General features: G+C 31.4%; 3 protein-coding genes across 9 annotated transcripts in view; 2 read left to right on the top strand and 1 right to left on the bottom strand.

The window, feature by feature from the left end:
• The window catches only part of Sox102F (transcription factor Sox102F), a 297,246-nt gene extending 288,197 nt beyond the window's left edge, over positions 1 to 9,049 (top strand). For all 7 annotated transcript variants that reach the window (XM_088182700.1, XM_088182701.1, XM_088182699.1 and 4 more), the window contains 3 exons: positions 2,085 to 2,339; positions 3,144 to 3,471; positions 5,614 to 9,049. In XM_088182700.1, the coding sequence (XP_088038826.1) occupies positions 2,085 to 2,339; positions 3,144 to 3,471; positions 5,614 to 6,269 (1,239 nt within the window). In that variant the 3' untranslated portion in view covers positions 6,270 to 9,049. The remainder of the gene's footprint in view (positions 1 to 2,084; positions 2,340 to 3,143; positions 3,472 to 5,613) is intronic.
• A 1,744-nt stretch (positions 9,050 to 10,793) lies between these two features.
• On the top strand, positions 10,794 to 16,894 carry Dolk (Dolichol kinase). The gene is made up of 9 exons (XM_088182051.1): positions 10,794 to 10,912; positions 11,141 to 11,385; positions 11,443 to 11,663; positions 11,726 to 11,911; positions 11,979 to 12,188; positions 12,506 to 12,580; positions 16,205 to 16,397; positions 16,460 to 16,537; positions 16,604 to 16,894. The coding sequence occupies exons 1-9, from the start codon at positions 10,842 to 10,844 to the stop codon at positions 16,738 to 16,740; spliced, it is 1,416 nt and encodes a 471-aa protein (XP_088038177.1). The 5' UTR covers positions 10,794 to 10,841; the 3' UTR covers positions 16,741 to 16,894.
• On the bottom strand, positions 16,784 to 24,888 carry Aldh (Aldehyde dehydrogenase). The gene is made up of 10 exons (XM_088182050.1): positions 24,752 to 24,888; positions 20,538 to 20,686; positions 20,365 to 20,461; positions 20,126 to 20,294; positions 19,532 to 19,783; positions 19,286 to 19,465; positions 19,095 to 19,213; positions 18,855 to 19,019; positions 17,217 to 17,351; positions 16,784 to 17,144 (listed from the first exon to the last, which is right to left on the bottom strand). The coding sequence occupies exons 1-10, from the start codon at positions 24,842 to 24,844 to the stop codon at positions 16,974 to 16,976; spliced, it is 1,530 nt and encodes a 509-aa protein (XP_088038176.1). The 5' UTR covers positions 24,845 to 24,888; the 3' UTR covers positions 16,784 to 16,973.
• Positions 24,889 to 25,024: the final 136 nt, after the last annotated feature.

The raw sequence follows: 25,024 nt of genomic DNA, 5'->3' as shown, positions 1-25,024 counted from the left end.
CGTGCGAATATATTAGACATATCGTGTCCATAATATTCACTTGAACATAAAAATATCTCAGTATCATTGTTTAAAGGTAAATATTATTTTTCTTATCGAAACTCAATTTTAAAATGGAATAAATGTTCTTATAAAAAAATTGTTATATTAAATCGGATATTATTATTATTTAATTCTTTATTACGGTTACCTTTAAGTGAACCTTTATACAAATTATGTTTTAAGCATAGATTTTGAATTTGTAACCTATTTTTATATCTGTTAAAACATATAAATATGAACACCTGATTTTTGTGTATGAGTGATTGTTTTCTTCATTAAATTTGTTCAAGAATATGTTTGAATAATATTTTAAAAGGATATATAAAGATATATTTAGGTACCAATTTTTATTTAGAGACATTTTACGTACAGAAAATATTTCTTTTTTAATAATTTGCCAATATTTTTACTATGCAGTTAGTTTATGAATATGTAGATAAACGCCTTCTTATTGATTTGAGTTACTCGAGAGTATTACAAATAGTATTTTGTTAAAATCAAGTAATTAATTTATCTATTAAAGTTGAGCGTCCAGTACTTTAACGCCTGCTTGCTACGGTACTGCACTACAGTAAACGACAGACAGCTACACATTTTCTATAATATATAATATTATTATAATGTGTCATAGTTCGAGCAATGCATAAGTATTCAATTAGCTAAATAAATAAGTATTTCCATAAGTAATAAATATAGAAAAATATACTTATTTATACTTTTATATACTCTCCATTGATTTTTTAATAAGTACGATAATAATTATTTGGAACCATAACTGGAGAATATTACCGATACATTTTAAGCTCAATTTATTCAATTATTTAATAAGAAGCAACAAAACTATTAACCACTTAAACGCCATTTGATGATTATTTTTTTAAAACAAGCTTACAAATTATTTTAAAAAAAAAATATAATTATTAAAGATTATTGTACTAGCTTCATTTTTCAGTAAACCAAATATTTTATATTTATTTAAAGAAAGAGATACAGACGCGTGAAAAGAAATAACAGGTGACTCACTAAAAGTCGCTGGCGTTTCAAGGGTTAATAAATCCAGATAATGCGTTTTTCTATTTTTCCTAACTTTTCATATTTTTTTCAAATACAATAATGTATTAGTAGTACAATAAAAGTACATATTTCTCAATTAGTTTTTATGCACCAATTACTAACTCCAACTAATAAGTATAAATAAAAAACATTAATTTAAAGATAATGTGAGTCATTTTTATTATCGAATTTCTATTACAAACTCAAGGATTTTTCCTTAATTTTATTATATTTTAGAATAAAATTTCTTTTAGAAAGTTGCTTAATGAAATCAGCTATTTATATTTTTTATATTTCCGGGCTTTTATTACAATTTTGTTATTTTATAATATTTCCATTAACTTAATAATTGTTAAAAGATGAAAATTATCTTATTTTTGTACTAATAATATAATAAACACCAAGATATGTGTAGAAAGCTTTGCATAATGTTTTAAAGTCAGCCAAACTAAATTAATAATTATTTAAATATATTTTCAATCATTGTTGTCATAACACACTGTCTGATTTTATAAAATACAACAATATATTCAAGCAGTTCATAAAGATCTGTTAATAAATCTGTTACGAGGGTCACTTAAATACATGAAAACAATTCTCCTATATATGGCTCCCTTTTTAGCTTATTTTTTTATTTTCCCTCAACTTTCCGGACGTGCCGTATCGTTCCGCCCCGTTCCGGTTTACACACAAAAGCTCGCGCGTAAACGTCAATTAATAATTTTCACCGCGTGCTCCGTGTAAATATAGCGACAACAAAACTCCACTGTGTCACTAATAATAGCCGCGAATACGTCAAACATTTTTATTCCGGCGCACTGCTCTTATTCTTACGCTCTTCTATTTCTGCGCTCACGCTCGCGAGTCTTATTTTGAGTTTGATCCAACTCTGGCCTTATTAATAACCGGATATTTATCTGGTCGACACTTAGTATCTTCGATTATCCCATTGACGAAACAATCTTCAATGTTATTTTTATTTTTTGCAGACGTCTATGGCAGCACCGGGAGCTTTGGACGCGAGAAGACTTCAGGAGAGACGAGCGATGGAGCTTCATCAGCAGATAGCACAATATGGAGCTTCGACTGGACCCTCGCCCGATGGAGGCAACCCTTTAACGACGCATCCCTTGGTATTTCTACCCTTCTTGGAACATCTTCGCCCTCTGCCACATCACCACCCTCATCATCCACACCATCAACATCTTTCGAGTGGCAAACAACAGCAACAGCAGCAGCACAACGTAAGTTATTATGATACTGTATACTGATATTAATAATATAGAATCAGATAATAAACACTCTCTCACATTTAATTGTACTAATCATGATAGTTGCCGACTCACATATATATGCGCGCTTTTTATTACATATTTTTGATAGCTTCAAAATCTTCAACAGCATAATTTGATTACTGTCTTTGCGTCTTAGTTTATGCTGTGGTAATCTACTTGAATTCAAGAAACATAAAAAATCATCCACTATTTAAGCAATTTAGTAAAATAAACGTGCTACAACTGACATATAGCTTGAATAGTCGAATTCAACAAAAAATATGTGTGTTGAAAAACACTTTTTCTGAATTTCTAGACATATTGATATAATCTAAATAATTATTTAATTACTTATATACAACTAGTCAACCAATCACAAGCTTTTAGTAACGCAAACAAACTTTAAAAATTCTTTAAAAATACATATATATTGAGTTATCTTATCTTTGTTCTATGTAGCTTATGCGTTACCTGATTCTTCCAATGTTTTATGATTTCGGCTTTTTTAGTTTAATTTTTTTTTATTTTAGTAGTATGCATCCTCTAGTTTCAATCGTCTTGATAATGTATAAAATAATGAATTTCCTTCTTCTGTGCATCTAAGTTTTATCGACGAATAAATGGTCTATTGCCAAAAAAATCTCGCTACGATTAGTGGTAATAAATATTACCAATCCGGCCCCCAATGGGCGTGACTTACGCATGCACCCGAGCCAAGTCCGTCCCTCGATTGTTGCCAAGATGTACAATGTATACAATTAAAATTTGTTTCAGATGGTCTCAATGCAGGGATGGCCCACTTCGGCGACTTCGCGGGCATCGAGGGGCGCAGCACAAGCGCCACCATCTTCGCCTCCGGGATCTCCGCCGCGAGACCCCGACGCGCCCCTAAATCTGAGTAAACCTAGAGGCTCAAGCAACTCTCAGGCAGGCTCTACCCAATTCAATCCTTACGAACAGGCACCCCCGGTTACGCCATATTCCCGACCTCTCTACTCGATGTCGGGACCTCCACCACAGCAGCGCCAAGAGCCCCAGTCTGCGCCCCCGCCTCAGCACAACCAGATGAAAGAAGATCCGGACTACAACGCTCCATTCAATAGTGAGTAAAATAATATATATATTTTTAGATTTGTATTAAAATAAACCAAACTTTTACGCTGTGGTATGACCGGTGCATTGTCGCGTTGAAGCAGCGGATGATATTTTAAATGGACCAGTAGACAGTAATAACACTCATATTTTACTATTAAATATATATTTACGTACTAGTTATCAGCTGTTGTAAAGCTCTATCTTACGATATAAGGTTTCAGGTAAAAAATCTTATATGGGTAATCAAAGAAAGCTTTTTAATGAAATGTAATTAATTTATAATGAGTAGATCGATGATAATGTCGTCATGATCTATTGTAAAACAAAACATTTAAACTGGATAGCAATACTCAGGCTGAACAAGTCTAGAAACAGATACATCTGTTTTTACTGAGATTCAAATTCACCATTCCGACCCATTAACTCAGCTACAATGTCACTAGTCGGTGGAATCCTTGGGTCAAAAAGTGTTGGGATTAACGGCACATATCTGGATTCCCGTCCAATAATCCCGACTTCCGTCGGCACCGTCCAGCGCTCCGGACAAATGCCCTCGCGCAAAGATTAATCGGAATTGAATTTCTGGCTCAGATCGTCCATTTCAGCGGTCATATCAAAATAATATGAAATGCGGAAACGAGCTTTCAAAGCGGCGGAAAGCGTTCTGGCGGACGTGTTTCGTAAATTAATATTACACGCCGCTCAGTAATTTATAACGTCCTACGCCGAACGGACAACGAATGCCTACCCGCTTCCAATATAGCAAAACGACATTTGTACATGACGAACAAGTCCACCGGTGGACACTGTCCGAGAGTAGCATGCACCCTTCACTACCCACACAAAGTATTGATATTTATAACCTTTACGACGCACAGAGAAGACTCGCCCTGCAAAAATATTCGGGCCAATATATTGTGCCACTCTTCTACCAAACCTGCAATAATTTCTGTCACGAACACAGTTCGGCGTTTTCATCAATCTGTTTACGGATGTAAATCAATATCGCCCATATATAATAGTGCAACGATTGAAGTTGGATCGTCAACGAAATACGACGCAAAATACGAAGATACGCTTGTATCTGTTCCTCCAAGTATTTGAAGCACCGTACCTGTTCAGTTAATTACCTTTAACTGACTCCCCCCCCTCCATTCTAACAAAACTAGGGTAATCTGTAGATTTTTTTGTTTTTCACTTCAAATCGTCATTCATTATATAGTTAATATCAAGATGTCCACGCACCTTAAAAATTGCATAAATAAATTGCAATTTTCCTTAAGGAAAATTCCTAACAATAATATTTTTTTATATAAATTTATATTTTATTTAAGAAAAGCTTTGAGGCTCTATTGGTTCCACGTTTCCTATTTATAACCCCAATTATGCTAATTCACCCACTGTAAAATTAAAAATACCATTCCTTTAACCTAGTATCTAGCTGATTGCTGATATGTATACGGTAGAAGAGTCTTCACTTGTATTAAAACGTTCCACAAACTTATGCAACTTTAATTTAAAAAAACATTCTGTTTCTAGTCGTGTGAATAAAGAAGAGGTTTTAGATATACTGTTTATTGCATAAACATATAAATTATGCCGATATGTCAATTTCAAGCAATGGTGATGGATGAGAAAGAGTTAAGGTTTATCTAAAAGGGATTGTAGCAAGAGATAGTGGTTGATTTAAAGTTCTTACGAAGACGATCTTACATTCGCATGCTGACGGCGTTGTATTTATTTTTTGCGTTTTAATAGCCAAAAATTTTTGCCCAATTAGTAAACCACTAACATTTTTCTGCATATCTAGAAGTAAATAAATTTTAAATATAATAAGCAGAGGCAAAAGTAAAAAAATGTCTTGTTCAAACGCAATAAGATTTATGACATGATATTTTGCAATTAGAATGCAATTTACTTACCGAAAATAAAATTAGTTTGATGAAGAAATTACGAACAATCGATCAAACGTCTTCACGCCTGCACCACCTAGCATTTTAAGACAGAAATAATACTTTTCATGAATTCACAAAAAATTATCACTAAAACCTGACGGATCATTTCTGTATTTCAGTTTATTTATTTTATACTGAATTACTTTCATATTTACACAATACTATTTTTAAAACAATATTTTATTTATTTTCAGTATGGGGTGCTGAGAACGCTTTTAAGCCGACCGAAGAAGGATCCGAAAAGGGAAAGATTGTACGTCAGCAGAAGAGAGACGGTGAATCCAAACCACACATAAAACGACCCATGAATGCCTTCATGGTGTGGGCCAAAGACGAACGGCGGAAGATCCTCAAAGCGTGCCCCGACATGCACAACTCCAACATTTCAAAGATCCTCGGCGCTCGATGGAAGTCTATGTCTAATGCCGAGAAGCAACCGTACTACGAAGAGCAATCCAGACTGTCGAAACAGCACATGGAAAAGCACCCGGACTACAGATACAGACCGCGTCCGAAGCGGACATGCATCGTAGACGGCAAAAAGATGAGAATATCGGAGTACAAGACACTGATGAGGACAAGGAGACAAGAGATGCGCCAGTTATGGTGCAGCAGGGAAGGCGCGCCGGATCTGGGATTCTTGTCTCCCGGTGGAGAAATGACGTCCCCGGGTCCATCCGCTTCGGGTAGACCCTCTGCGTCTCCTCCAACCATGTTGAATGGAGCCGGTCCTAGTGGCGATCGGCATTTCTATTATCCATCAGACAGTCTATCGCCCCCTGATGTAATGTCATTCTCGCCGGAGAACGGAGCAGCTTACGATTTGAGTCCCGGTCGGGAAGACGATTGAGCCGAGGCTCTGCGGGATAGACCGCAAACTTGGTTTCCATTTTCTAGCCCGTACGGGCCTTTTGCTGGCTTCGGTCATCAGCTGCCTCCGCGGCCTGAACCGTGGTAAGCCAGCAATTGCTTAATGTGCCATGTATAGATGATTGTTTATTTTATTTTGTCCGAAACAGGCATTTTTAATTTGAGCGTATTGCTCAATTATAGCATGTTTAATTAAGTTTCATCAATCGAGCAACGGACTATCTTGTGTGCTACTGTTGTTACTTAAAACTCCAAATATCTATATATACATATATATATTTATAAATATATATTAAATATTTAGGATCTTTTCAATTGTCGATACGTAGTTTATATTTTAATCATAATTATTATTGTAACATCGTTGAACCTCTCTTTATTTTATAATCGTGATTAGCTTGTGAATCGAAGTAATTACTTATGCTTATCAGCATACGTTTTAGGTTATATATAACGAGATGTTTTAACATAATTTTACTTATAACGTGTTAAAGCACCATAAATATTTATCAAAAAATTGTACTTATTATATAATTATATAGAACTAATAATCTGATTTTAAAAATGAACATATCAGCACATATTATTTCTAAATTGACTTAATTTGATTTGAAATTATTCTGACTCAATTTGGATTCAATGAACAATACTCAAATTGTTGTTAATTGTAATAATGTTACTTATTTTTAAGTGGTTGTGATTCTGTTTATTATGGAATAAGTCGAGTACTACATTTTACAATATATACTTACAACCGACCAAGTGTTTTTTTTTTTATTTAAGATTTGCACACACTTTGGTTTCCAATTAAAACATACACAGACTCTCAAATCATACAAAAATATATAACCAAAGGCTTAAGTAAACATTTTTTTTCTTATAGGGTTAATCTTTTAAAATGTATAAAAATAGTCTCTATAATATACATTCCCTATAAATTCAATTTTTAACACACTTCGGGCTTATAGTTTATCCTAAAAATTGGTAATAGTAACGTACATTTTATGCCACCTCTCTATATATATTATATGCTTATGCATATTTGATTAATATTCCTTAGTTTTACAGAAAATTTGCTTTAAAACGTGCAATTTAATATACATATGTTAAATGAATTAAAATACCTGTTTTTTATTAAATTTATACCAATAATGTTGTTTTTTTTGTTGTTGATAATTTACAGTACATTTTTGTATTAAAAGCAATTGCTTGTATAATATTGTTTTACTGTTGAATTTATATTATATTTTTGACTCTGTATATCCGGCTTCATATTTAAATCTATACCAAAAAGAAATTTTACAAAAACAGAACTTCACTTCAATAATGTATCCCCATGTAATAACGTTATACTGTAATAAAATAATAAGATAAATTATATTTATTAATAAGATATATATTTGATGCCAGTAATTGTAAAAAATATAATGAAAATATCTCATGTAGTTGTGTGATTTGCTTTAAATATATTATAATAACGTTACGTTTATCGCATTAAAAATCAAAATAAAATAGTTAAGATTTAAGTTATTTATTTTTTTAGCTTTCGTTTTGTACATATTAACGTTAGTAACGAATTTTATTTTTGTAAACTCGTCTGTTTAGTCACACGAATAGGACTTAATTTTTTTATGTTGTACTTGTCGGAACTGATGTACTTGACTTTGCTTTCGTTTACGGAACGCATTAAAAATACGAAGAGAAAAATGTATCACACCTATGAATAGATATTATGCTATGTTTACGTAAATTATATATTATAATATTAATAAATAATAATGTGTGATTTCTGCCAGTTGTATTTCTTATTAACATTTATTTCTGATGGCCTGTACTGACCAAATATATATTATTCTATTTATATTTACGATTATGTATCAAAATAGCCTGTGATTATTGGTTTTTTTCATTTATTTTCATCTCGAATACTATGCTGTGATGTCTAAAGTCAACTATGTAATTACAATAATTTCATTATTTAATATGTGTATGTGATTGTAAAATATCAAGAGTTACAGCTGTATGCATCCGATAAAAAAATGATCCACAGCTTATACTGTCCAAACAGTCATTTACATCTCAAAGTATAGCATTAAAAATCGACATTGGACGTAGCTATTTTCACATTAAAAATGTTTAATTATTATTACATTTATAGATAAAATAATTTCTATTCATTTAGACTACACAAGCGATTTATTTAAAACGTTTCAAGTACATCTTATTTAAAACATAGCACGTAAGCTATTTTACATTATGTAATTAGACATTAGTTGATAAATGTCTGGAATTGGTAATAAAAACATTGATATATTGTGTAAAGTGTATAGATATATATTATTATACATGTTATAATGAAAATTCCATAGTAGCAAAATAATTAGTGTTATAATAATACAATATAGAGGGCTACCTTCACGAAGACTATTGGACTATTTAAAATATGTATATTAGACGCTATAGAAATAAAATATGCCATTTATAGTGAATACAATTTTAAAAGTGTCATCATTAATATTATAATAAATATGATTAAAAAATAGTAATGGCAGATACATATTAATGTATATCGCATGACTGGTAAATAAATGTTTTTAAAAAAGTGCGGGATGTGACAGTAGTTTATATGGAATTTTGTTAATTTTTGACCTGATATGATTTTGGTAGAGAAATAAATAAAATATGAAGTTTTAATGGAACCTTTATTGTAATATTTGAAGGCTCATTATTTGTCTATTGTGCCAAAATAAAACTTACTCATTATAAAATTTATCAAACTAGTTTCAATTACACCTTTCCTATCCTGCAATAATTTCACGCTATAACTTTCCTAATTTAATATGTAAATTATTACATATGAGTAAATACAAAAAATAATCTACTAAGTAATCCCTGAAAAAAGAACTAATTTAAAAGTTACATTTGATAATAGATACATTGATGTTGTATACAATGCCATGGAAAAGCTACGACAAGTTTTTTAAATTATGATATATAAATAATTGCCATATAGATTATGATTTTAATTTGGCATTTCCTATTTCGTTAGACTACACTCCATCCTAGTTAGCGAGTAAGTAATATTGGATCTTTAGACTGAGCTAACATAAAAGTATACAAATCAAACAACTATCGTTTAAAGCAGCGAACGCCACAGTGTCCAAATTTTATCCAACAAGTGGCTATGTAGTAGTGATTACTGATTCAATAATAACACTTATTGCATCGCATATAGAATCAAATACAACACAAAGCCATGTATTTGTAACAATTGGCTACGACCGTAATTGTAAACAGCTCTCGCACTCACACTTGAAGTGGTGGATGCAATTTGAACACTGTGGCGTACGGTGATTTAAAAAGTTATTCAGAAATTGTTTTCCTGCTACTTACATCATTAAAGATACAAATAATAATAAATATTTTCTGTTTTAAATAATTTAAATGATGAACTATTGAGAGAAATAAAGTAATGCAAGTATCTGGGGTCGATGAGTGAATTTCCTCTCATTTATAAATTGTTATATGTGTATGTATTTATATATTTCAACAAAAAATTAATATGTGTCCGAGATTCAAACGTGGAAACGAAGAGTACTATACTCTGTAAGTCTCTAAAGATCAGAAAAGGCAGCAAAAGAGGTAGGACCAAGAGCCATCACCCAAAAACTAAATATCTTTAAACCTCCGGGGATTTGTCCTTCTTTATCCGATTTCGGTAGATTTTCACACGTTGGAAAAGATCAGCAATTTCATTTATTTGAGACCGCTAGTTACAGATACAAACGATGTGACAATAGAAATAAGAAAAAAGAACACCATCTGTCAACACATGCTATATTGCTCTGATAAAGTATTTAAAATCTAGAATCTCAACTAGAATAACGAAATTAGTGTTGTATGAAACATTATTGCGTTTTTAAAACCACCAATGGACCTATGTTGGTTAAAATTATCTACATCAAAATCATTATTTAGTTTATAAGCATTTCCCCAGGTTTTTCTTATACTACTGACCTCCTTTATTTGCGAAGGATGTGAGATGCCTACGTTTATGTTACATAAAGGGAAAAATTAAGAAATTAAAAGCATCTAAAGTATTTTGCTGGTTCTTCGATCCTCGATGAAACGTCTTTCCCACATAAGTTATGTTCGCATACGTAAGAGAAGAAAAAAACAAATTCTCTTCGAGATGAGAAGTTAAACCAAATTAATAATGATGTTAGCAAAAGTCAGATCGAAAAATGCACTTTAACATGATATTTACATGAACACGACAAAATTAAAAATTTAGAACATTTTTATTTTTAGGAACCGAATATTAAAAAAAAAAATATATTTATCATTCATTATCACGTCGGTAAAAATCGCTTTAAATGTAAAAAATATATTTTAATAATTATAATAAAGCTTAATTTTAATACATTTCTTTATCTATAGCTGAACATAATTTAATATTATTTATTTAAAACATGGTCATAATTTTATGTGCTATGGCCAATATAGATTTATAAGTAGGCGTAGCTGTCAAAGTGCAGCGTTATCTGTCAAAATGGTAACCTCTACTAGTCAGCTTAATAAAAATATAAATGAATATTTGAGGAGCTCAAAAGTTTTAACAAGGTATTAACTTAATATATTTCACTTACTTTATTTTTACATATAGTATAAAGGTGAGCATTTTAAATTTTCTTATTGAATACAAACAAATACGTAGAAATACAAATTAAATTTTGTTATAAGAGAAGCTTAATGCCGTTCACAGTAGTATTCGCACAAACGATCACTTTATTATCATTAATTTATTTATAAATTCCTCATTTTTACTAATCCAAATTGATTATTTTATAGACCAAATGCTAGTCATGGACTTTGGATTGCTTCTCTGTTACCCGTGGCGTTCTGTTTGTGCGGTCTAAAATTCTTCACATCGAGCATTTACAAATATGCTATCCTACAATCGATTTGTCTGTTTATATCTTCCTGGCTATTCATCATATCTATTGCATATCCAACTTCAAAAATATTTAAATGGAACGGAACGATCATATCTGTATTGTTATCTACTTTCTTCACAACGCAATTTACTCAATTAGGTATATTATAAATATATTATTTTCTTATGTTATATTACAATCAAAATATTTTTTTAGGTCTGGTTTTATCTGTCATCATCTGTGTTTTAATGAGCATCAGCTTCAAGTACCTCATTATAACAGTTTTAAAAAAATGCCGGCAATGTTTTACACTGGGAGAAGCTCTAGTCGTGACTCAATGTATTACCCTTTTTGTTTTTACAACATTTATAAATATGTACGAGTCTTTCTTGGATACTCCGTACACTGATCACGATATCATAACTATTATTTTACAGGTAAATTGTACAACAATAATAACTTATCAATTCATGTATCAATAAAAATTGTGTTTTTATAGGTTGGATTACTCACAGTATTCTTTGTAATACTCACTCTGTATCAAATCCATGAGCACATAAATTTATATCGATTTTGCTTCACCGTCAGTTGCTACATTATTTTGATGCTAGGAGTTTTACATATGCTACTGAAACAAAGTCCGGTTCTATGGATTATATTATTCGTGCTTTCAGATTTGAAAAAAGTATTGAAGATCACAATCAGATTTGTATTATGGTTTATGTTTTAATACATAATTTTAATCACCTTAGATAATAATGATTGGATATTGGGTTGCTGCAACAATATTAGGAATTGTAACCGTCAATTCGCAAATTTCTACACACGAAAAGGCTTCGACATCACAGAGGAAGATTTTTCATATTTTATCAGTCGCTGTTTATGTACCTGGTCTATTATATGAATGTGATTTAATTTACTTGGCAAGTGGGATAGCATTAGCGGCATTGTTAGCTTTAGAAGTAAGTAATTTTTTTTAATTCTATCTAATATTGTGATGTCAACAAGCTTTTCAGGATGACAATCGCTTTGAAAGACTAGATATGTCCATGTTTTTGGATAAAGAACATTTCTCGTAGAGTAGAGGCTCTTTTCCTCGATTCATGAAGAACTTTATGATAGATCTCAACTAAATTTTCTCCATGATACACCTCAATTCTGGAAAGACGACGCATTTACTTACTGATTATTTAAGCGAGTTGTTACAAAACTCACCTTATTGTATGTTAATCAATCTTAACTAAATTTTTAATAATGTTTATAAATTATATTTTTACAGACAATCCGTAAGCTAAACCTAGGATGGTTCTCAGACATTCTGAATGGTGGTTTCAATGTATTTTCTGATGAAAAGGTATCTTTTGATTTTAATAATAAAATATACAGCATTGGTTATAATAATGGGACACCTTTAAAATGTCAACAATTTTTCATAAGCAAATCATGAAGAAAATATTTTTAACTGGTATTCTGATATGACGAATTTTGTTTTTTTTTCTCACTATTTGATTAAATCCATTTCATCACAAATTGTGAATCATTTTATCGCAAATTGAAGAATCAGAGATGATCTCTTCGATTGTGTGATAAACATGGTAAAACAAGAATGGACGCTTAATGTTCTGGGGGTCGCATAGCAGCAGTAGGGAGTAGGAATCGTGTTCATGTGCAATATACGTTGCACATGAACACAATATATTTTTATGCTGCAGCTTATTAGTTTTAACATAAAAGTGAAAAAAAAACACGGAAAAAACAAGTTTTAAAAACACTTTCGTGGTTGCCACACAAAAATATTATGTCGTTTATATTGTTTTTGGTTGCTTTTTATATTTGTTTGGGACACGATAATTGCCATAGTTTTAATCATAACGACATAAAGCTTGTTCTAAAAATATATTTTATAATTATCCGCCATCTTGTATAAAAATGGCAGATACTTAAAATTTTTAAAAATTTGCAACTTCTCGGAAAATATCCTAGAGAAAAAATTAAATATATATCAAAAATGTTTTATAATACAAACAAAATTAAAATTAAAAAAATATTTTTTTTAATAAGAAAATCATTTTTTTAATAATTTTTATGCGATATAACAGTTTTTACCAACACGATAACTACTGTAATTTTAATCTTATCGCCATAAAACATGTTTTTTACCTTGTAAATATCTCGGCTAAGTTCGTTAGCCAACCTGATCCGTTATCTTGTTTCAAGAAAACGGATCAGGTTAGCGATTATTCAAAAATATAAAATAATTTTAACTCCGTTAAACAAAATCCAACAGCAAAAAGTAAAGAGGACAAGAACTTTTTTAATAGGAAATAAAATAAAATTAAAATTGAAATAAAAAACTTTTTTTATTAAAAAAATTAAAGATAGAGGAGAAAAGTGTTCCATAATGGATAATAAATAAAAAAATCTATCAGGCCCTTGCCTGATAAAATTTTTTGCTTTTGAAAAAAAATTAAAAAGTCGCATACCTGGTAAGCTATTGTTATCCCGGTCAAAATCCATAAAACATGTAACAATTTTCACCTCCAAATGTTGATTGAATAGATATAGTTTATAAAACATCAAATAAAAGTTTGCACAATAAACATAATAAACACAAATATTTGTAAATTTTTAAATGTTCGTTTTTGTGTTATAAATTTCAAAACACGGTACAGTGCAAATCGGTGAATTACACGTTATGTAATAATATTTTTTCTTCTCGTTATTTTCATGTGGTGTGGTAGTTGCATACAAATAACACCTCTTTTTAATATTTTTTCGCGTAGTTGAAGATGGAAATTCATTCATATAATGGGGTTCTAACAGTCTTGCTTTGATACTTATTACTTTTCTTTTCCTGGATATCACTTGGTTGTTGATGAGTTATCAATTAGCGTATCACTTCTAATTGAAATTTTCCTAATGATTTCTTGGGTTTTCAATAATTGTTTCGGTGTGGAATGAAGTTGATTCTACCTTTTTTAATTTTTGAAATATTGAAATTCCTTTTCTATTTTTTCTTACAGTTCCACAAGCGTTTGTAATTCGTTTATGCAAATGATGAAATAAATTTTGACTTGTGTAAAAATTGTCCACGTATGACACGTGCCGCGCTCAAGATATGGCTCCATCAGAGTCATTACTGTACTTCCGGATTTTCCAAGTTTTGGATAATCTGTAATATCTGTCGTGGCCCTTGTGTATACTATGAAACCTAAAACATAACCAGTTTTACAGTCGCAGATTACATATAATTTTATACCAAATCGACTAGCTTTAGTAGGGATATACTGGCGAAAGCTTAGCGACCTTTGTATGACACTAGGCTTTCAATACAAATATTTTGGTATGGGTATAATTTGTTTTTAAATTTTTTACGCAATTCGTCCATTACTAAACGAATTTTGAATAGCCAGTCACCATGAATTTCATTTTCATAATCTGATAAATGGAGCATTCGGAAAATAATCTCGAATCTGTTTCTCGACATTGTATCACAGTAAACGGCCGAAATTAGCAGGAAATCCATAGACCAGTGTTCTTTTCTCATTTCTAGAATTCCTCGACATTAGAAAGACAATTGCAAAAATAGTATACATTTCATTTACATCTACATCCACCCATTTTTTTGTGCGTATTGACAATGGGATATTTTTTACTGCGTATTTATATTGTCGATTCGTTTTCTCCACAATTTTTGCCACCAAATCAGTAGAAATGAATAATTTGAAAAAATCAACTTCCATATCTATTGCAGTTTCAACTTTTTCACGAGATTGGCCTCCGTCAAATTGATGAATATTCGGTAAAAAAGGATCCGTCTCCCATCGAAAAACTTATTGTATTTCATATTCTTGATTATGGCATTTCTGGTTGACTTGTTGGTACTATTGGACACACAAAGTCTAAAAAGGATTCATCCTCAATGTCACTATCATTGTTTGATTCATGGTAATCCGAAAATAAGTAATATATAACACTGTCATTTTCATCCTCTGATTCTTGTGTAGTAAGTAATTCTATAGATGTCTCTAATTAACGAAAAAAAAATTTGTAGTAGCATTTGCTTGCCTGCACTTGGCGTTTGACGGCCCGACAGCATTGGCATGCCGGCATGTCACTGGCATCTAAAGGGTTAAAGTAAACGAGCAAAATACTCAGCGACATGCGTACACTCCAAAAAGCATCTCAGGACACACTACATGAGCAGTGGGAGAGGTTCCATATGTAGGTAAAATACAAGAAATGAGAGTTGTACATCGCCATGCTACATGTGTGAAACCAAATATGTTTGATTTGGATTATTTTTAAAAAAATATTTTTCTTAACCATGTGATAGTGAAACTGTGTAAATTGAAAGATACAGGGTTGATTCTATGACGCTGCCTTGTGGAACTCCAGATTTATTCGTTGGAATGATGTTCGTTCTCCTTGGTTTTTTTAAACTGACTTATTTGAAAATAAATCATCAAATGATTGGGAAATATCAAGAAATGCAACGCCTCTAATACCGATTCATAAGAGATAACGAAGTGACTCACAGTTCGCACAATTATGCGTTTTCTTGTGTCAACGAAAATGAAAACCATTTCATTATTTTTTCACTGTAACCCATGTAAAACTGTAAAAAGTCAAATAGATAAAGGAACAGATATTCGGTACTCAGAAACTCGCTCAATAAATATTTATTTTATTCATATAAAAATTAAAAATATGTCGATCGATCGCCTGAATTTCGAATAAAATTTTCGCAATTTTTCCACTTTATAAAAATATATCGGGTCCCCTGTTATTTGCATTGGCTGATGCTCCTCATCGGGTTTGATGCTAACAAATAACATCGCAATTCATAATTCGTAACAAACTATCTTATGAAGCGGCCAACTTATGAAAATATAACATATTTATTAGGATGCTCCACTGTTTTACCCAAGGCTTTTTATAAACCATTAATTATGTTAAACATAAAAAACGTTTATAGGAACTCGGAGGCATATCAGTCACTCCAATTTATCTACTGCTAGGAATAGCAGGGCCAATTTTTATTCATCCGGCACCTTGCAATGGAGGTCCTGTAACATTTTTAGCGCTGATCAGCGGATTATTATCTGTCGGCATTGGCGATACAGTCGCAAGTTTTTTCGGAAGTCGTTACGGCAAAACAAAATGGCCAGGTTTGATCATAAAAACATATTAACGATTAATTATTTCTTACATAATTATTATATAATTTCAGATTCTGAAAAATCAATGGAAGGTAGCGTCGCAAACGTTGTATCACAAATCATATTTGTTATCTTATTTTCTGCAATTGGTAAAATATATTTTTACATGATATGTTATTAAGCAAACGGTTTTTTAAAACTATATATATTTTCAGGTTTGATACCATCAACGTTCATCAAGATATATATGAGTATCATGGCAGTTTTGATAAACTCCATGGTTGAAGCAGTCACCGATCAAGTCGATAATCTAACATTACCATTGATAACGTTCATTGTATTAATTTTATAATTAAATTTACTTATGTATTAACTGTACCTGATAAGCATCAGAATTGATCTCCATAATTAAATGTAAGATTTATTGATATAAAAATATAAACATTTTTTTATATAAGGTTGTACATTGGAGATTGTATTATAATAAAACTAAATATACAATAAAATTGAATTTCAATTATGTAGACTAGAAGTCAATTAGATATTGATTGAATATTATATGTAATATTACATATATGTTGATCTTTACGAATTTTTCTTTGAGACTTTACTGATGACCGTTTTAACTTCAGTGTAAGCCCTGATACCGTACGGTCCATTTTCACGACCATGACCAGATAACTTAAAGCCTCCGAATGGAAGTTGCGGTGAGAATACATTGTAGCAATTGATCCAAACAGTTCCAGAACGCAGACCCTGAAAATGATAATATTAATTAATTTATATAATATATTCCACGTTGAATGAATATTTAATAATAAAACTTACTTGAATCATATGATTTGCTATGTCTATGTTTTTAGTGAAGACAGCTGCTGCTAATCCATACTCTGAATCATTGGCACGATGGATGATCTCATCCATATTAGAAAACTTGATTATCTGCTGAACTGGGCCAAATATCTAAAAAATATTTATAGTAAAGTTTGCATGATTAAATTTATTTTATTTAGTGTACAAGACATTTGTTATCTATATATATTATTTTCAAACGAAATATTGAAATATAATATATGTCTGCATGTTTGCTTCTTTTGACCGGTCCAAATAAAATTTTGCATTATTACCCTTTAAGACCCTGTTCAAAACATTTGCTACTCAGTATTGTTGCTTTTGCCCCTTAGGCGCCCTCGCAATAATACTAGCTACAAAATACACTATACTAGAGAGAAGAACAGTAAAATTTAGCCAATACTTTCATATCTCCTTAAAAGAACGTCATTCATAAAAATATTTATCAATACCTCTTAAATCTTTTGATTCTCTTATTGAATGTTATTCGCTCAAAATTTTGCTAAGATTTACTCTAGGACCTTAAAGAAAATATTAACTCTTCTTCGATATAAATAGATACAATATTGAATGTCATACACTTCAAAGTTTGCTCAATTGCACTCTATGAGAGCAGAATATAGTCACCACATCTCAGTCTTTTGCATACATCATTACTGTAAAACAAAGTAAAAATAATACGTAATTTAAATGTAATTTTTTTAATTCAAACAAATATAACATGTTTACTCTTTCTGAAGAACTGCATTCTCAAACTAATCGTAAATTTATTTGTGCAAAATCTTGTAGAGTTCTACATAAATCCCTATCAGAAAGCATCATTTAGACAAGGGGGCTTAATGAATGAACCCTCAAGAAATCGTTAAACTAGAACACCCAAGAATCAGACGTAAATAATGGCCACCAGATGCTTTGGAAAACCATAAACATCACTGCAACTAAAACTTCTATAACCGTCTGTACCACTAATGTAACAAAATATTGTACTAGTCAAAACAATATGCATTATCTTACTTAACTAATAGTTATTCTTATTCATTATCTTTTGTGTGGCCATCAGGAAGCAACCACAATGGTTTCGTTTATAGAGGGCCACCCGGAAGAAAACTTATGTATCATTACATTAGAAGCAGGGATTGACAATATGGCCTAATTGATATAAATAAGTCTTTCTCTCATCAACATTCAAACGCCTACATATTTTTGATCAGTCTGGTCTCTTCCACATTCAACACCGCTGCCCAATACTGACATACATAATAACTTATGCAATACAATATATAGCATCAGATCTTTCATCTCACTTGCTGATAAAGTCACACCATTTGACATAAAAAAGTATAGATAGTGTTATTGCAAATAAAAATCAATTGAACAGCTTGAAATAAAATGAATGTATCGATTAAAGAAAATACCTCAATGTCATAATAAAAAAATTGATAATATCAAAATTTTGTATAATAAAAGTATTTCTTAGTATATTGCGTTAAGAATTTGAAATTCAAAATAGCTGTATTTATATTGCTTGTAATGTATGTAATCAAATCATTAAATATTGCTTATCTTCCCTCGGAAATTTACAGAATTACCATTATAAATGTTTCAAAAACAAACCTCTTGGCGAGCAATATCCATATGATCTTCAACATCAGCAAATACAGTCGGTTCAATATAAAATCCACGTTCTCCCCACTTTTTACCGCCAGTCATCATCTTAGCACCTTGAGTCTTGCCAGTTTCAATCAATGACATTATTTTATTCTGTTGCTCTTCATCGATCTAGAAAAATAAATAAAACCTAATTTATTTGATTCCGAGAAAAAGGTGGCTTTCTTATATTACATTATTTTATACCTGAGGTCCTTGTTCAGTTGCCAAATCGTAAGGATCACCAATAGTCCTTTTTTGAGCACGTGCCATACTCTTTTCAACGAATTCATCATAAATTTTCTCTTGAACGAATGTTCGCGATCCTAAATTAAATATTTATAATTCAAAAACCAATTTTACAATAAGCAAAAAATAGTACAGCTATATCGAATTACCAGCACAGCAGCATTGTCCCATATTGAAGAAGAGACCGAAATGCGCATGTTCTACAGCATTGTCTACATCGACGTCTCCAAAGATTATGTTTGGCGATTTGCCTCCCAATTCCAGAGTAATTCTCTTCAAACTCGTCGCTGACGATCCTTGTTGAATTATCCTTCCAACCTCAGTCGAACCTACCCAATCAGAAATTAAGAATGTAAAATCAAGTTCGTTAATCTTCAATATCATCAATGGTATACCTGTAAAGGCAACTTTGTCTACATGAGGATGATGCAAGATTGCTTGCCCGGCAGCAGCAAAACCAGGTACTACGTTAACGACACCAGGAGGAAAACCAGCTTCACGTACCAACTGAGCTAAAAATAAGGCTGTAAGACTGGTTTGTTCAGCAGGTTTCAAAACGACAGTATTTCCTGTTGCAAGTGCTGGACCGAGCTTCCAAGCAGCCATCAATAATGGAAAATTCCACGGTATAATCTGACCACAAACACCTAAAAAATATAGATTACCATATTATATTTTTAAATATAGAACATCCTATTTACACAATATCTATTATAGCTCATAAAATGAGTTTCACACAATCAATTTAATGTCTTTAACAAAAGCTTATTTTAGACTGTAATGTGAGATTTGTTAAAAAAAATAGATTCGGTATCATAATACCATAAGAAAAAACTGAATAAATAAGGATAAGGAGTATTATATAAAAACGGTGCTTTTGTTTATCGTCTACTTTAAAATGTTAAATAAATACAGATATCTATTGTCAACACTGAACGAAGATATCATTGATAAATAAAATTCACAAATTTATAGACTAGCATATTTACCAACTGGTTCAAGTCTTGTATAACCGATATAATCATCGTCGATTGGTACAGTTATACCATGATGCTTATCAGCCCATCCAGCATGATAGCGCAAATTCTTAACAGTGGCGATAACGTCCGCTTGATGAGACATGAGGTAAGGCTTTCCATTGTCGAGGGTTTCTAAGCTCTAAAATGAACGATAATTTAACGAATTATGTTTAAAGAAAGTTAATTTTATCAATGGTGATTCAACATACTGCCAAATAGACATGATTCCTTTCGATTAGATCTGCGAGTTTATACAGCAAACGGCCACGTTCTGAAGCATCTGTTCTTCGCCATTTTGATCCAAATCTAAAATTATTTTATTGTTACACGTTGATTTAAATAAATATAATAATAAACATAGAGACTGATTTGACCAACTCACTGGAATGCTCTTCTAGCAGCTTCCACCGCTTTATCAACATCGGCTTTATCACTCTCATAAATTTCAGCTATAACTTCACCTGTCGCTGGATTGACTGTTGGGAATGTTTTACCAGACTCTGATTTATGCCATTCATTGTTTATGAATATCTGGGAGTAAAAAATAATTATAAAATATATTAATAAACCACACAGATAAGCGTAAAGTGAATGATTGCTGAACAGCAACGTGTTAATTATCTATGGACAAGTATTAGTGTTAGCGAGTGTTATCACAAGTTGAAAACAACTACATAAATATTTATAGATATAACAAATCGATGTTCAAGTAAATGTTGTATAAATCGACGGATTGGAAGAAGACCATTACAACTCAAAAATATTTTTATTTAAGGCAACTGGAAAAGATCAATATTTTTATGTCGAAGAAAGTTTCAAATTATAACTCGTAAAGCCAAACATTTGAGGTCGTCATTCTGAGCGAGTGTCACATGTTAGTTATGCCTTAATTTATTTATTTATTACAAATCTGCGTCATGGTAGACTTTGTGTAATAATTGCTCAATAAAATAAAGATATTAAAAATATTATAATGGCACACACCTAAACAAGATGTGCACCATCTCACATAAATTGTTTTAAAAACATGTTAACCGTTCATGTAATGAGTTAATTTATACACATCTGTTAATTTGTTCGTAAATATAATGTTTTTTATTTATTATTTGTTCGGTTATTTAGGTAAATATATAACTATCTGGGGTACGGCAAAACAGTGAAAGATCAACCACCGTACATGTATGGCGATACCGCTCAAAAAGTTAAGAAGCTGAGTGGCAGGGACGTCATTTGAGGTGGTGGAAGGTGAAGGCATTTGTCCCCCTCGAATTTGGTTAGAAAAATGCATGTCATTTAATGAAATACTATAAATCTTAATGAAATCGAAATATTAAAAAAACGACCACTAACTGGCCAACTTTTGCCCCTACACTAGAAAAAAGTGAAATGACGTCCTTGATTCTAAACCAGAAAGTCTAGGTCTATCCCTTAAAGAAAAAGTCTCAAATCTATCCTGAAAATATTTTTTATTATATGTCAATTCAGTGAAATCATATCGGAATACATTTGCACATGTAGATATATATTTTTACCAGTAGAAATATAATTTATCTGACAATTGCTAGTAAAATTACATGATTTCAACTTTTCCATAAGTAGTAATATATACATTTACATACTTATCATTATTCATTTACATGCGATATATAAATGTTACAGTGAATGTGTATTTTTTAGTGAAGTTATATTTTTACTAGTGAAGTCCAAATACATTTTCACCAGTAGATTTATATTTCTACTAGCGAAAATATAATTTAACTGATAGGCGCTTGTGAAATTATGCTCTAAAATGTCTATGAAACGCAATTTGACAGTTGCGAAACGTCCATTTGCTGTTCAAACCCAAACCTAACCTAATGAAAGTTCTAAAAGTAATTATAGTTTTAGAACTTTTATTATTTTAAGTTCAAAATACAAACTAAGCCAACTTAGGGGGAAATAAGCAGAAGAAGAAGTACAGACAGAAGATCTATCTAACATATTACTCCATAGTTTGTCTGCACTTGGATATTACACTATTTTAAAAATATGATAGCTATCCTTACCGATATTAATTCGGACTTTTGATATGAGAGTATTGGTTGAAGTATATTCAAACCGAATTTTGGTCAATAGGAGGGCACAAAAACAATTATCTCTTCACAGAAGTCAAAAATCCACGTCAATAGCCATAAAACGCTCATTATCGAGTTTTCTCACTGCAATTGCTCCGACACGATTGTATAGCTTTTGATGTGGATTTTTAACTTCTGAGAAGGGATAGTTGTTTTTGCACTCACCTATAGGTCAAAATTTAGTTTAGATATGCTTCATCTGATTCTATCTTATTGTAAATCATAAAATTGTTATAAAAAAGTCTAAATATGACCGGTACATAACCGAGCGTTTCCACTGTGACCGCAATGGGACAATTTTATTACTTTTGATGCAGATTCTAAAGTCAGAAAAATGCATGTCATTTAATAAAATGCTATGAATATTAATAAAATGAAAATGTTAAACAAACGACCACTGACTGGCCAACTTTTGACACCCCCCCTCCCTTTGGAAAAAGCTGAAATGACGTCCGTGCTAAGTGGCTTGTGTAAGTACTAGCTACAATAGTCAAGAATATGAGACGTAATCGCAACTCTCTAGGGCAACAGAAGCTGAAAATCAGCGAGAAACGAAGGATTGTTGACACCACCCCTCAGCGACTTCAAAAAGTTCTTCATTGAATAGTCTTTACCGAGAATTTAATCAATTATATCCCAATACTTCTTAAAAAAAAGCACTAGGATATATATATGGATACGATCTGTACTTCCTATTAAAAGAAGTGCTTGTCTTCGCTGAGATTCCAGACAATGGAGTCATATTAGAGGACGCTACGAATTAACGTATAATACAGAAAGCAAAAAATTGTTATGACATGAGCTTCGTATAACAAAACCAAGCATCTTGAACACCTTATCGCAAACTTTGGCGATGTGCATAACAAATATCTATTTCTGCTCGAAAGTTATTCCCAGGTCCATGACGTATGTATTTCTGTTTAAAACACTTTCACCTAAGCTGTAAGAGAATTCCGCCAGGCAAGAAGATCTGTAAAATGTAACAATGTGAACTTTGGCAATGCTGAAAAATAGCCAGTTATCAGCTGACTACTTTCACAGCGAATCCAGGGCTTTTTGTAAAGACAGCAAATCAGCATTTGTGCGAATACTCTAAAACACTTTCAGAACATCAGCATATAATCTCAATTAGATTATATATGTCATTAATCAAGGGAAGAATTAACACAGGACTTAAATGTGATCCTTGCGGTGCTCCAGAATGATCAAAGTACTCATCAGAGTGGCGAGTACCATAGCTACCTACTAATAGCGGCTACTGATTAGTGTTATAATATCATGTTATAGTGAAATGCTTTAGCTGCAGAAAAAATGTGATGTCCATCTCAATGAAATGAAGCTTTCCCACATAGAACCATTTATTATATATTAGCAGTGTTATTAATTATTGTCCTCTTATATATCAATATTTCATGTATTAAATTAAATCATACACTAACTATAAAGTAACGAGGTTGCAGAAGCCAAGGGAAAATATTGGTTATTGCATATGAAAATTAGAAAACAACGATAGGGTTGTCATTACTATGACAAATACAGGGGGGAAAATAAGAACGAAAACAAACGTAAAAAGTTATGGTATAACTCTTAATTAATTCTATATGGTCATATGCAGAATGAGATCAATAGTACCCATTCGGTAATCAAATGCCAATGAACAGCAAATTCAAGAAATCCTCATGTGAAAGAATGAGCTATGAAAATTTCTTTGCTTCAAATATTGTAAATCTAATATCTTGAATGCTATATTATATATTAAAGTTTACTGAAATTGAATAGAAACTAATAAGAAAGGTATTCCTCGATATTATTACGTTTCACGCGACATTTTACCAACTAATCTCTCATAGTGTCGCTTGTTCATATTATTATTTGCGGCCAAGTTTTTGAAATTTTATTATTTTGCAATTTTTGAAAAGCTTCAGAAAATCTGTTAATTTTGTGTTGTAACAGTATTTTTCCATGCCGACGATATAAAGTCATTGCATTTATTGCAATAAAAAAACTATATAAATCATGTTTGTGTATAATGAGATAAAATAAGCGTTGAAAAAACATGTGCAATAAACATGATTTGTGAGTATTATATAAAAATAATAACGTTATCTAGATAAAGTAATAGTTTTTCATATCTATAATAATTACATAAGCAAGTTAATGAGTTACAATCCATTCGTATCTATATATGAAAATGGTTAAGAATACAATTTAAACATTAATTAAAAAAAGACAATCCAACCACCACATAGAATCATACATATTTATAATAGTTGATTCGTATATATGTATATTATGTTAACCTTGAAAGTCTACAACTCATTAAACCATACAGATCAAACGTTACGTTGTGCAAATATTCACAAAAGTAAAATAATTAAACTTTGTTTTATTCACGTTTTCAAGGTTATGTTTGCTTGCTTTTTTGCTGCGAAAATTGGCCTGGAATTTGGTTTGAGAGAAAGATAATATGAAATTGTGTTACCCCTGTGTAAAGAATATCGGGGCGCTGTTGTGGGGGCGCAATGGCCATGCCCCGCACTCCCTGTTTAACAATATGTTTTAAATTGCGAAACATTATAAAAAAACAACACCCAACACGACGACGTCCGTAGACAGACTGATTCAATTTCTGTTTCTTAGCCAATTTAAAAATAAACATTTGGCCATAACACACGTTATTTTGTCGTTGACATTGAAAAATAGTTCATAATTGAATCTAAAATATGAAAAATATATTTATAAATATGTAATAAAT

This window comes from Plectrocnemia conspersa, unplaced genomic scaffold (assembly GCF_051122295.1).
Source record: "Plectrocnemia conspersa isolate PC_06_02 unplaced genomic scaffold, ASM5112229v1 ptg000003l, whole genome shotgun sequence".
NCBI lineage: Eukaryota > Metazoa > Arthropoda > Insecta > Trichoptera > Polycentropodidae > Plectrocnemia > Plectrocnemia conspersa.
Note: the sequence above shows the minus strand (reverse complement) of the source record. Positions and strands in the feature narration are given on the sequence as shown.

Excerpts from the sequence above, each read along its gene's own strand:
- Dolk (XM_088182051.1), top strand. The coding sequence starts at position 10,842 with ATGGTAACCTCTACTAGTCAGCTTAATAAAAATATAAATGAATATTTG. Across the intron at positions 11,386-11,442 it reads AACGCAATTTACTCAATTAG|GTCTGGTTTTATCTGTCATC; the intron begins GTATATTATAAA and ends ATATTTTTTTAG. Across the intron at positions 11,664-11,725 it reads TCATAACTATTATTTTACAG|GTTGGATTACTCACAGTATT; the intron begins GTAAATTGTACA and ends GTGTTTTTATAG.
- Aldh (XM_088182050.1), bottom strand. The coding sequence starts at position 24,844 with ATGTTTCGCAATTTAAAACATATTGTTAAACAGGGAGTGCGGGGCATG. Across the intron at positions 20,462-20,537 it reads GCTGCTAGAAGAGCATTCCA|ATTTGGATCAAAATGGCGAA; the intron begins GTGAGTTGGTCA and ends AAATAATTTTAG. Across the intron at positions 17,352-18,854 it reads TGGATATTGCTCGCCAAGAG|ATATTTGGCCCAGTTCAGCA; the intron begins GTTTGTTTTTGA and ends AATATTTTTTAG.